The sequence below is a fragment of the Anoplolepis gracilipes genome, unplaced genomic scaffold (assembly GCF_047496725.1).
Source record: "Anoplolepis gracilipes unplaced genomic scaffold, ASM4749672v1 Contig27, whole genome shotgun sequence".
In the NCBI taxonomy this organism is placed as follows: domain Eukaryota; kingdom Metazoa; phylum Arthropoda; class Insecta; order Hymenoptera; family Formicidae; genus Anoplolepis; species Anoplolepis gracilipes.
In genome coordinates this window covers 13288-27251 of record NW_027328678.1, presented here as the reverse complement: position 1 = coordinate 27251, position 13964 = coordinate 13288, and the positions used below count along the sequence as shown (strand labels likewise).

Here is a 13964-nt window from a genome sequence, read left to right as displayed (position 1 = left end):
CCAGGCACGGGTCTCGCTAACGCTCAAAATCCAGACGTACGTTAAATATTTTATCGATATTAAATTAATTATAGTAAATACTGGTTGGGGGTGAAGGAACACTATATTAAAATAATGAACTTGTGAATATTCTGAAATAAGCGACTATGTATTTTAAAAGCTTAAAGATTTTACAGAGATTGCAAGTAATGATTACAAATGTTGGTCACAATTCGAATGTAAAAAGTACAACCGCACTGTACCAGAAATTAGAAATTAATTAACAATAAAGTAGTAATTCTAAATTATAATGTAGAGTGAGTCGAAGCTCTAAATTATAATATAAGACGAGTCGCGAAGACGAGAAAGTAAAGTATTATTAAAGATCTACCTTGACGACACAAAGTAGCTGACGAAAATTAAGTTAAAATTGATTTTAGGACGCAGTGAATGTATAAAGACAGAGACGACTTTTCACGACTTCGGACTAACGTTTCGGAGAGATGTTGAAGTGACTTATTAAGATGACGAGTTGTTAGCGATTGTACGGTTATGATGGTATTTTTCGACTGGTCACTTCGGATGTTATAATGCGACTTATTATGATGATAATTGAAAAACGACTTATTAGGTTGATGATTTTTTAGCGACTTATTAGGTTGATGATTTTTTAGCGATTGGTCATTCCGGATGTTATAATGCGACTGAACTGTTTAACTGATGGTGAGCGACTGGCTCTGTCCGCAAACTCGACTGACGTTCTGCGGTCCGTCCCCATTTTCGGGTCACCTTCCTCTAGGCGTCCGGTGGATCCAAGACTTCCCGGGTTGGCTACTCGTCCGGTGGAGATGGATTCTTGATCTTGGGAACTCTCCGCCTTCGAAGACGTCAGAAGCGGCGAGCTCTTCTTAATCTTAAGTTGATATTCAGCGGTGAATATCAAAAAGCACGTTGTTATAATATTTAGTTTCGTCGAGTCGCTGCGTCGAGAGATAGGAATAATATTCGGTTTCACTGGTCTCTGCGTTGACATAATATTTAGTCTCGCTGAGTCTCTGCATCAATAGATAAGAATAATATTCGGTTTCATCGGGTCTCTGCATCAAGAGATAAGAATAATATTCGATTTCACTGAGTCTTTCTCGCCGTCGTCTATTGCGTCATCATGCGAATGAAAGGCTCTTTGTATTATAAAATAATTTCGCACTCTTATATTATAATTCCTTTTACAGCAAGAGAGACTTATTAATTTAACTATAGCAAGAGTTAATATTTATTCTCAAAGTTATTATGTCTCATCATTAATTTTTCTTTTCACTTATTAATTTATGCTTTTATATTTGAATTTCCTTTAATTTTCTCTCTTGTTGTATCACATATTTCATATTGACATATCTGCTTTTATTATAGTATCTATATGGAAGGTTTAATTAATGCAATTTAATACTGTTATTTTTAATTTATAATTCCTTTCTATCGTGATTCCTTATGGTTTTACTTTAGCATAGGAGACTAGCACTCCTTTACATATATATGTATATATATATATATATATATATATAAACATATATATATATATATATATAGTAATACTTGTCATACGTTATTTTTTAGAATATTACTTTTTCATCAATTACATTAAGAGAAAGTCTTCCAAGTAGATTTACATGTTGATATATAAAATCAGCTTATTAATATTATTAAATATATTAACTTATATGGATTTGCATATATATATATATCTCTGAATGCTAGTGTGCGTATATCTTTTGAAATGTACTTTACTGAATAATATTTCTTTTTTTTTCTTATTATTTTCCTTTTCATTATAGTTATGAAAATGTAAGATTTATAAAGCGATTGTTAATTTTGCTATATTAATTTGCAAGTATTTCTGTTACGATCGCGTAATTTATTTATTGAATTTCAACGATTCTGATATTACAGTAGTATTTTATTTCCATATATTTTAGTAGAGAGAATTTTAACTTTTATTTGGAAAATTAATATATAGTAGTCTAATGATTACAGTTTTTTTTTATTTCTTTACTGATAAGGATCAGTATTATTTTGTTAATACTTCTATGTAAGCAGTGTCCAATTTAATAGCTATATAATACTATGCTCGATTAAATATTGTATTAAGTTCAATTTGAGATATATATGTATATCTCATACCTTGTGTTCATATTTCTAGCGGTACGTTTATATTTTGAAAAATTCAATTTGAAATTTTTGACGGGACGTCACAACGTTATTGTTGGGCAATATTTCAAGTACTTCAAAGGGTCCAATATATTGATCAGAGAATTTTCCTTTAGTTGGTTTTTTCAATAAGAATACGTAATCTCCCTATTTAAATTCTTGTACGTGAATATGTTTATCGTAGTAGTGCTTGCTTCTGTTTTTGGATTGAATTAAATTTTGCCGCGCTTCTTCTTGCATGTCGCGCAATCGATTAAATAAATCTGTTAAACATTCGGTATATGTAGGGTTTATATTTTCTTCCACTATAGTGTTAGATGAAGGTAATCGTGCTATTCTTCCAAAAATTAATTTAAAAGGGGAGAATTTAGTGCTTTCATGTATGTTCGTATTGTATGAAAACATTGCTAGGGTAAGATGATCATCCCAATTTGAGTCATAGTTAATTTGTGTTTTCAGATATTCTGTTAGGACGTGATGAGACCTTTCTATTGATCCGTTAGATTGAGGATGATACGCGGTAGTATGATATTGTTTGATTCTAAACTTTTTTGCTAAGTTTCTCATTAAGACCGTTAAGAAATTAGATCCTTGATCGGTTAAAATGGCTTGTGGGGCACCGTAAACACATATGAAATTCTTAGTAAAGGCGTCGGCGATTATTAATGATGTGGCTTCTTTTAATGGTACCGCGACTGAATATTTTGTTAGTAAATCTTGCATAGTGAGAATGTAAACGTTTCCGTTATCGGATATGGGTAATGGACCTACAATGTCCATTGATACTTTGTCGAAAGCCGATCCGGGGGTGTCGGTGATTATCATAGGCTGTTTAGTTTTTACTCTAGTTAATTTTTTTAATTGACGGGTTCGACAATTCCGGATAAAAATTTGAATATCCTTTTTCATTGTATTCCAGTAATAGAAGGTTCGTAATCGATTGTAAGTCTTAGTTATTCCTTTATGTCCACCTATTGCTGAATCGTGGTATTTGCGGATAAGAGCTGATCTGTTTTCTATATTTGGTGTTTGAATAAGTTCTTTGTATATAGTTACGCGAATATTAATGTCATTTACATGTTTAATTAATTGTTTTTCTACATAAGCCCAAGGGATATTATCAAAAAAGTTAGTATTCTTAATTGAGATAGATTCTAATTGTAATTCATTTAAAACGTCTGTTAATGATTTAATACAATTTTTAATCTTGTCTGGCTCTATTAACGTGCGATAATTGAGTTTTAGTGGTAAAGATATTAAGGTCTTAGAGCGTAATGTATTTATTTTCTTAGCTCTTTCATAGGTTATATCTTTGTATGTAGGTAGGAGATTAGCTTCTTATAACTCTTTTACACCGTTATCAAGGGGTTTACCGTTCAGAGTTATAAAAATTACGTAATTATCATTATGTTTTAACAATCTGTCGCGGCTTATTAAAACTTTAGCTTTAGAGTCAGTGGATACTTCTACGTATGGCAAAATATCAGTTGGCATTAACTCTGTGTCGCTTTCATCGCTGCTTGTTTCTAAATCTTCATTACTAATAACGCTCTCATTACTATTGTAATCTTCAATAATCATTGAGTCAGAAATTGGTTTATTTATAGGCATATTGGGATGCGTTATTACAGGTGGGAGAGTATGGGGAATAACTTCCACGGAGGTTTGGCCAGGTGGTTGTGGCATTGAAAATAGAGATTCGTCAGAGTCAGAGTCAGGATCAGGTGGAAGAGAGGGGCTTTTTCTAAAGGGCAGGACTTTGTCACGTCCAGCGCCTCCGCTTGACACTAGTCGCCGTCCGTTGACGCCATAGGCCACCTGTTAAGTAGACATAGTAAGCGTTAAGCGCCTATAAAAATTTTTTCCTTTTCTTCTTATATATATTGTTAGGTCAAACGGGGTCGCGGCTCCTAAGAGTGGTCGGACCTTTCGCCTGACCGGTCGCGTATTTCAGAAGCTAAGCTTCTGGGGATTCCTCGCGACTAGGCTTATCCGGACGATGGATGTTTTTCCTTACCAAATGGTCGGAGGTGGTAGAGCGTAAAGCTCGCAAAAAACCACCAAAGAAGGTGACAATCGGGCTCCGGCAACCACGAATGTTAAGGCGAAGGCAAAGGAGCCAGGCAATAAACCACAGGGCCCTCAACCTAAGCCTGCGACGTCCAATCCTCCCTCCCAACCAAAAAAGAGGGGAGGGAAAAATGGACGTAGGAGAGTTCCCCGTACAACTGCGATGGTGCTTACATGCCCATCCGGCCAATACAAGGAGAATCTGAGACTGGCGATGGACAGTATAGACCTCGCCAGTCTCGAAATTAATGGCCTGAAGGCCAGAAAGGCAGTTACCGGTGTCCAACTATTTGAGGTTGGGGGTCCGGACAACAAAAAGAAGGCGGATGCGTTGGCGAGCCGAATGCGAGAGGTCCTCGCGGATAAAGAGGGGGTGATAAGAGGGGGAACCCCTCGAGCAGAGGGTACCAAGGAAAGGCTCTAAAAAAAAGCCCGAGGATACCCCCTGCCGAAAGATGATGGGGAGGGTACGCAGATAGAGGCAGAGCCGGAGGAGCTTGATCACCCAAAATAAATGGCGGTCAGGTTCCTCCAAGCTAACCTAAACCACGCAAGTCAGGCACAGAATCTCTTTTATCAGAGCCTGGCTGAGCGTGGCATCGGGCTGGCCATTGTTGCTGAGCCCTATAAGATCCCAGCAAAGCTTACGTGGCTGGGGAATGCAAGAGGCACGGCGGCAATCAAGGTCGGTGCTGCAACAAATAACACCCCCCCTCTCAAATGTATTGGAAAGGGGAACGGATATGTTGCAGCAAAGTGGGGGTCCACAACAATAGTTAGTTGCTATGTCCCCCCTAGTTGAAGTCCTGCCCAGTTTGACTCACTCCTTGAACAAGTGGGGGATGTTGTCAGAAACATACTCCCTGCCGATCCACTCATAATAGCTGGAGACTTTAACGTCAAGTCTCCGGCACTGGGTGAGTCGAGGCAGGACACCAGGGGAACTACCCTGGTGAGATGGGTGAATTCGGTCGGCCTTCACGTTATTAACGAAGGCCGAGTGAGCACATGTGTCCGGCCCCAAGAGGAGTCGATCGTGGATATAACGATCGGCTCCAAGGGGGCCAAGAGGATGGTGCGGGGATGGCGCGTGGTGGGTGACTCGAGAGGGGAAACCTTTTCGGACCACCAATACATTGAATTTGTCCTGGACGCCGTGCATTACTGGGTACATCACCCACCTCGAGGCGGGGACACAGGTAGGTGGACCCTCACAAAGCTGGACCCCAAGAAACTAGAAGAGGCCTTAATGACCATTTTGTGGGGTATCCCGGAGGGAGAGGAAAGGCGGGACATTAACCTGGATGTGGAATGGTTGCGGGGCGTTATGCGCGAAGTCTGCGACGCAGCCATGCCACGCGCCAGGGTCCTCCGCCCACGTCACGCCGTCTATTGGTGGACGGAGGAAATAGCGCAATTAAGGCGCTCCTCTGTCCAGGCGCGACGCACCCTCTTTCGTATTCCCAGAAGAAGAAACCCGGAGATCCGAGAGGAGGCCTTGGCTGCCTATAGGGCCGCAAGATGCGCCCTTAGCGCCACTATCAGGAAGTCCAGGGCCAGTTGTTGGGATGAGCTACTGTCATCCCTCAACACGGACCCATGGGGGCGTCCATACAGAATAGTTCTGAATAAGTATAGGAACTGGACACGCCCCCCGTCACGGAATCCCTGGATACTCCCGTCCTCAGGAATGTTGTGGACACCCTCTTCCCGCTAGTGGTTTAGGAGTCCACACTCAACTGGGGTCCCGGCCTGGGGGGACCTTATGAACTAGAGCAGGACGAGGAGATATCCAGCAACGAACTTCAGCGCGCCGTCAAAAGAATAAGATCAAGAAAAGCTCCTGGCCCTGACGGCGTGCTTGGAAAGATATGGGTCTGGGCACTGGACTTTCTGGAAGAACGTCTGAGGTACATATTTAATAAATGCCTCAGACATGGCGCTTTCCCCCAGCAATGGAAGCAGGCTAAATTGGTCCTGCTCCCCAAGGAAGGCAAGGAAGAAAGAACCCCGTCGGCATATAGACCAATATGCCTGCTGGACGAGGTCAGCAAGATCTTTGAGAGGATCATTGCAAACCGACTTGTTCGACATATATCCCGAGAGGGTGGTTTCCACGAGAAGCAATATGGCTTCCGCGAGGGACGTTCGACTGTGGATGCGATTAGTCGTGTTACGTCCCTCACGGAGGAAGCCGTGGAAGGGGGCGGGGTGGCACTTGCGGTATTACTAGATATCGCAAACGCCTTCAACACCCTGCCCTGGGATAGAGTAATGGATGCCTTGTTGCGATACAGGGTCCCTCCCTACCTTGTGGAGATCATCAGACAATATTTCCGGGATAGGAGCCTGGAGTTCGTCACACAAGACGGACTCCAATGCCGACGGGAAATTCGATGCGGGGTTCCGCAGGGGTCAGTCTTAGGACCCCTACTGTGGAATCTCACATACAACCGAGTCCTTTGCCTTCCTCTCCCTCGTGGCTGCCACGCCATCTGCTATGCAGACGACACATTAGTGCTGGCCGCGGGGAGCAGCTGGGGGATACAGCAGCCAAGGCCGAAACAGCGGTGGCAGCCGTGGTACAAAGCATCACTGGTATGGGTCTTAGAGTGGCGGCTCAAAAAACCGAGGCTCTTTACTTTCACAGTAAATCCTCTGGGAAACCGCCAAGGACTCATATCCGGGTGGGAGGTACTTCTATCTCGGTGGGGAACCGGCTTAAATATCTCGGTCTCCTACTGGACGGCGAGTGGAAGTTTGGACACCACTTCAATGTCCTTGCCCCAAGGTGAAGCGCTTCTCCACGGCGTTGGGTAGGCTCCTGCCAAACCTTGGGGGACCGGATGGTCGAGTCCGCCGTATATACATGGGCACCGTAAATGCAGTAGCCCTGTATGAATGCCCAATATGGGCGACGGATCTCGCGGCCATGCGTTATGCAAAGGACAAGTTCCGACGCATACAGCGCAGCATGGCCGTGAGGGTGATAAGGGCCTACCGCACGGTGTCCCATACGGCGGCCACGGTCCTGGCGGGTTCGCCCCCCTTGGAGTTCCTGGCCGCAATGTACGCGGAGCGGTATAATTGGGAAAGGGGGCTCAGGAGGGGTCATAGCCCTCTACCAGCCAGGGTCAAGAAGACCATCCAGATCCACGCCCAGCGGTCTATGGTGGAGAGATGGAGTGCCCACCTATCTGACCCGAAGACTGCGGGTTAAAGAACCCGCGTTGAGGCCGTCCGGCCCTGTCTACAAGAATGGTTAGACAGGGCCCGAGGTGAGGTATCCTTTAGGATGACACAGGTGCTCACCGGGCATGGGTGCTTTGGTGAGTACCTGTGTCGAATCGGCAAGGAAGGTACCACGGCCTGCCACCATTGTGAGGAGGTAAGAGACACGGCGCGGCACACGCTGGAGAAGTGTCCGGCGTGGGACACGCTGCGCCGTGATCTCTGTTCAGTGGTTGGCAACGACCTCTCGTTGCCAACCATGGTTACGAAGATGTTGGGTGATGAGAGATCCTGGAAGGCGATCGTCTTCTTCTGCGAACAAGTTATGTCGCAGAAGGAGGCGGCCGAGCGCATACGCCGACAAGAAGAGGCGGCGGCAGAAGCGGCGATTGCGGCCGCTGCAGCGGCTGTTGTAGATGACAGCAGCGAGGAGGAACAGGAGAAGGAGAGTGACTCCGATGGGAGCTTGGGTCCCTCCTTGCATCGGCTACCCCCACTGACAATGAAGCTAAGGCCTTGACGAGCAATTGAGGGGGGACAATCCAGTCGCCCTCTCCTCAAAGGAGAAGATGACATTAGAGGGGGGCATGGTTGGGGATTGGATGTCTCCACCAAGTGCTCCCCTCCCCCTTATTAGCCCCCCTAGTAACAAACAGGATGGCGAGGAGGTAATAAGATCCCCCCTCATGGTCGCTAAACGCAAATGAGAAAATTAAAAAAGAGAGGGGCCAATAGGCCCCTCTATAAAAACCACACCTCAACGAAAGGTGGCTGGAATGATGTTCCCCCAACCAGAGACGGACGTCTGCTTTAGAGACGGTTGCGTCTCTCCCTCGGGACCTGGGTAGTGCAGGCGGGGGCCTGCATTGCCCTGTGTCGGGTCCCAGAGGAAGGTGGACGGGCGGCGTGGCCCCACTCGTTCACAAAAATAGAAGAAATCAGGTAGGACATCAACAGTCCTATCTGGGAAGGAGACTCAGCGAAAGTCAAATGTCGCCGAGTCTTAAGCGCGGAGGGGACCCACAGTCAGGGATACCGAAGTAATGTAACTGCGAGTCCCGGGTCCCTGCCTGCCCCTCCATCGCGCGGAAGGCCACCGCAGGAGTTTTAGTTGGTAGTCCGGTGGTCCAATATGATCAGAACCACCGGGAGTCCAACATAACCACCATCCCTCTCCCGAGGGTGGTGGTATGCATCAAGCATTTCTCCTGCGTCAAAAAAAAAAAAGGTACACCCCATCACCACGGTGGTCCCCCACTGGACGGCCACCAAATCGTCTTCTTTCTCTAACATGGAGGCCAGAGCGGAATTCGCCGCCCTCGGTCTCTGTTATGGACACGGAGCCCCGATCGTCCCGCACCCAAATCGGCCACCCCCAGGCCATAACCCTCTGCTGCGAGGCTGTGGACAAAAACGTCCTGCGCCTTGCGGCAGTGGTTCAGTTTGGCCTGAAGGATTTTAGCCTTCATTTTGGTTATTAAAGGCGATCAGGTCCTTCAAGGAATCTTCTGTCCCCACCTGGAGATTCCCCCAACCCTCCCCATCTAGGGGATGATCGGTAAGTAGACAATAGGTGGGGGAGGGTGAGGGCGACGTGGTTGCCGCTTCTGTCACAGATTCCAGGGTTGGAAGGTGAAGGGGGACAGAGGGGAGAAGAAGTGTTTTTCCTCTTCCTCCCTCCTCCCGTGGGCCCTCTACTACACAGGTGGGGATTGGGCCTCTTAAGCGTTTCCCTGTGTCAAGGATACGGGGTCCTCCCTCGCATACCTTTTTCTTTTTTCCTTCCCAGTTCTGGCATCGACGTCCGTAACTTCCTCTCTATACTTGGGTAGCACAGCTACCTCAGGGGTTGCGGGGTGAGGAGGGGCGGACGCCGAGCCAAACGGAATATTCTCTTTCTTTTTGGGGGAGAGGGGGACGGCAGGGGGTTTGGTCCTCACGGCCCCTCCCCCTTCCTTTGCCGGTTTTTTCGGCTAAGGTTTTGTTACGGGGCAGACTTGCCGTCCAATCAAATGGTTGGACGGCCGCCCGCGCCCTGCACAAGTCGAACAGCTCGGGGTCTTGGCCGGGCAGTCCTTGGGTGTGTGAAGTTAGCATCTCAAATGTTAGAATCTCAAAAATAAACTTTATATTTACTTGCATCCAGTATAGTTCTACAGTTCCTGATAAGTTTTAACAAAAGTTCCGTCCAATTAATTATTAAAATCGAATTTTTAAAAATGAGATGCTAACTTCTGACAACACTTTACAGCATCTCACCATATTTCGAATACCTGATTACGGGGAAGTAAGAATAAAAAGAGTTCTATCGCCTAAACACGTCCTGTCAATAGTTCTGACGATTAAACAATTATTTTACCCAAAAAATTCATATTTTCGAACATAAATGTGAGATGCCGGTCGATTTTCGACATTTCTGTTTATTTTAAGACAGTCTAGTATAGTTCTGGTCATGTACATTAATTTCATAAAGAGTTCTGATGATAAAAATAATTAAACAAATTTTTAAACAATTGTTTTGCCCTAAAATCGGGTATTTTCTTATAAAGCTGAGATGCTGGTCATTTTTTGACACATATGTATATATATATATAATTACATTTATAATTAATTAAATATTATATACTTCCATTATTAAAAAAATGTGTTAATAAAATAATCTTTTATATAATTCACTAATAATACCATTACTGTTGCTATTAAGTAGTATAGTAATAATTAAGTCAATAATTATTTTTTATTTTTATATTATATATATGTATATATACATACATACATACATATATTATACATACAAGGTTTCCCGAAATGACTGGTAAATATTTTAATGGCAGGTTCTTAAAACATTTTATATATATATATATATAATATATATACAATATATATATAATTATATAGATTTATATATACTGTTACGTCCGTGTCAGCTATAAGGAAATCGATATATCGATCGGTCAAAAGTTTGAAAGAAAAACGAGCGTCGCAAGAAGACGAGTCTGCTTTCGGACGTAACACTATATATATATGTTACGTCCTGTCGGCTCCACATTTTTCCTCCCACGAAATGAACAATAATCGTCCGATCGGTCACAAAAAACGGGTCGCGCAATAGAAAAGAACCGTTATTATCAAATAATGTTTAGACCTACTAAAAACGATATCTAAACAAATACCGGAAGGGATCAATAACGAAATCCTCTAAACAACGAAACAGGCAAACACAGCTGCATAATCTTAAGAAAGAAACAAATAACGCCGCTACGCACTGTCGGCTCCACGTCTTTACCTCCTATAAAGATAAAGCAATAATTGCCCGACCAGTCATAAGAGGGCCGCGGAACGAAAAAAATGTTTTATACATTGAAATCGATGTTCAAAGAAATGACCGAAAAGGATCGATAGCGAGATCCCCTAAATAAATAAATGGATAAAAACAGCTGCATAATCCCAGGAGATAACCAAATGAAGAATCTCCAAATTTCCTAAGAGGCCGTACAGAGCCCACCAATCAGCAACAATCAAAAATAAGGAGGAGAAGGATCTCACCGAACGACAGCTTTTTACACGTCAAGATCTCAAAAATACTTCCGCCCAATTGTTAACACGCCCTCAAGATTTAATATAAAAAGGGAAGACTCGCGCTTTACGAAGACCAAAAAATTTAAAATCAGTCGACAGTACAGCATCAGATTCATTCGGCACAGATTTTTCGGTCGTTCGCTGATTCAAGCAATTCGTTTTACACTGCGGGAGTCCCGATTACATCTTAAAATCTATTAGAGTCAGTGCTCAACAAAGACCACCCGCCAAGTAAGACCACAACTGGAGCCACAACTACACCAGCAGCTAAAAAAAACGCAACAAATCTGCCTAAATAGTAAGTTTAATTTCCTTCTCTTTTGTTTTGTTTTTTTTTTCTCATCGTCTCCTTTCTCCTTTATTCAACCCTGTTCTTTTACTAAGTATGCCTAAAATCGCACCGACTCGCCGATTCTCGCGAGCCAACCGAGACCATAGATCGGACGACACGACCGTGTGCGAAATCGCGCCGTAACACATATTACATTTTCGTAAATCTTTATTATTATTTTTTTTCCTCTTATTATAAACCATTGTAACAAATACCAACCAGAATAAAATCTTTAGAACCGCACTCTTTCCTCCTCTTTTCTGGTTGATGACCTCCGTACTTATGTAACACCCGCGATCCACACACACACACACACTCATACAAATAATTTTAAAGCCGATATTAATAAGATCATATGTAAAATGGTAAGAATTAATTGAATAAATATTAATCTAAAAATTAAAATGATCGGTAAACTTATTTAACTCTCTCACTCCCTCCACGCGAAAGATCATATAAGGTCCCGTCCCGCGTAAAAGAGATTCGATTCTCTTACGAAAAAGGGACCACCGAGAGAGCGTTCGCATAACAGAGTAATAACGACACCCGTCGTTTACCTGTTTGCTAACCTGCAGCTCGCTCGACCGAGTCACTCGTCGATAAGACTTTTGACATCGGAACAGTTCTTGTTACGCCCTTTCTCTGACTCATCCTCTCTACGGGCCTGGACGTAACATATATATATATATATATATTTTATTTTATATTTTATATATAATTATACATAAAAATATATATATGTATTTATAAAAATAAATAAAAAAAAAAGAAAATAAATAGAGTTTTTAATTTACTTTAAATTAATATTTAATATTAATATATGTATAATTTAATCATTAATATTTAAAAAAATTTTATGAAGATATCTAAATTTTTGTAATATTACGCAGCATAACGTTATCTTCCGTAAATTAGTTACATTTTTATATAAGTATTGTAAATTTACAGTTAAATGCTCGTTGGTTCATTTGTGACAAACCATGAATTCGATCAGATATTGATATTGTGTTACAAACCCGGTAAAAAATTTTTATATATAATCAGACAAAAATAGTCGTATCTAATTATACAAATTTATACGAAAATATACGAAATTTGTCCATTTTATATATAATTATTAATAATTATACATAAAATGTTGCAGGCATTGTGTATAAGTATGTATAAGCTTACATATACATAATTCTAATTGTAGCTATCAATCCATTTATATATAAATATACGTAACGTTTTATACGGTGTCATCTATAATAAGGACTCCTCCGGAAGGGAGGACGCTCTTCAGGCGGGCGCGCTAAGGCCCTCGCGTAGTGTCTTCGTTACTCCTCAACCCCCGCCCAGCCACGCTCCGGTTTAAGGGCTTTCGCCCCCGGCGTACTATGTGGCGCTCACCATCATTTCCGCCGCATCCGACCGTCGCGTCTGTAGCAGGGACCGATTCGTACGCGTCCAACACCCAGGTATGCATGCCGGTGCTATGTATCCTGCCCGAGCCGGGGTCCAAGAGAAAATCCGGCTAAAGATGCGCTCTTAGCTCCCTCCACTCCGGTTTCCCGGGGCTTCAGGACAGAGCCTCCCCACCACGTCAAGGTGGCGCATTATTGAGGAGGAACCTAACCTAACCTTTTTTTTTTTTTTACGTGAGGAAAATGCATTACGCATCCCCCCGGAATGTGGATATCCGGGGGGTATGTGGGACTCTCCCTATTTAAGGGCATACCCAATAAAAACCTCACGAGTGGCATTTTCGGCGATTGTAGGGGAGACTCCTGGAACTAGCGATGCAATACTTCAGGAGCCTCCCCTTGCCGCACTCCTTAGTTGGAGTTCTTCCTGGGAGGGAGGGGAGAAAAAAATATATCTTATACTCCCCTCCTCTCCGAATCAAACTTTTACTCAGCGACGGGAAGGCCACTACCTCCTCCCGTCGTGTCTTCTCTTCCCCCTGATGGGGGGGGGAAGAGTCGAGACTTTAGAGATCTCGACCCTCATTTCATCTGGGAAGGGGGGGGTTCAAAAGGGAGGGCAAAAAGAAGGGTAATTAAGGGAGGGAAGGGCGAGCATAACCAGTCTGCTCCCTCCCCCCACTTACTGTCATCTCGGCGGCGCTCCCATGGGTGTCGATGGGTGCGCCGTCGCCGGTGGCGACGATGACGGCGGCAGGTGCGGCGAGAGTCGAACTAGCCGGACCGTCTCCGGACGTAAGAGGGGCCCAGGTGGTGGGGGAGGTTGGGGTCTCCTGCCAGGAGCCCTTCCCCTCGCCCGTCCCGGTCTACGCTCCCTCTCGGCGCTTTCTTTCTGGGCCATGACCGCCTCGCAAAAGGCGGCCACGGCTCTCCAGTTGTCCTCGCTGCCGAGCATCTTGACGACGACGCTCGGCAGCGCCAAGTCGTCCCCGATAGTCCAGGTTAGGACGTCGCGCTCGTCCCTCCAGGCTGGGCATGCTTGGAGGGTGTGTTGCACGGTGTCCTTCTCGTGGCCGCAATGGTGGCAGGCCTCGCTTGCCTCCAGTCCGATGTGGTGCAGGTACTCTCCGAAACACCCATGTCCGGAGAGCACCTGTGTCATC

General features: G+C 44.1%; 1 protein-coding gene across 1 annotated transcript; it reads left to right on the top strand.

Moving 5' to 3' along the window:
• Positions 1–7123: 7123 nt before the first annotated feature.
• Positions 7124–7474, top strand: LOC140675990 (uncharacterized). The gene has a single exon (XM_072910574.1). It carries the CDS (start codon positions 7124–7126, stop codon positions 7472–7474), a length of 351 nt encoding a protein of 116 aa, XP_072766675.1.
• The last annotated feature ends 6490 nt before the right edge of the window (positions 7475–13964 follow it).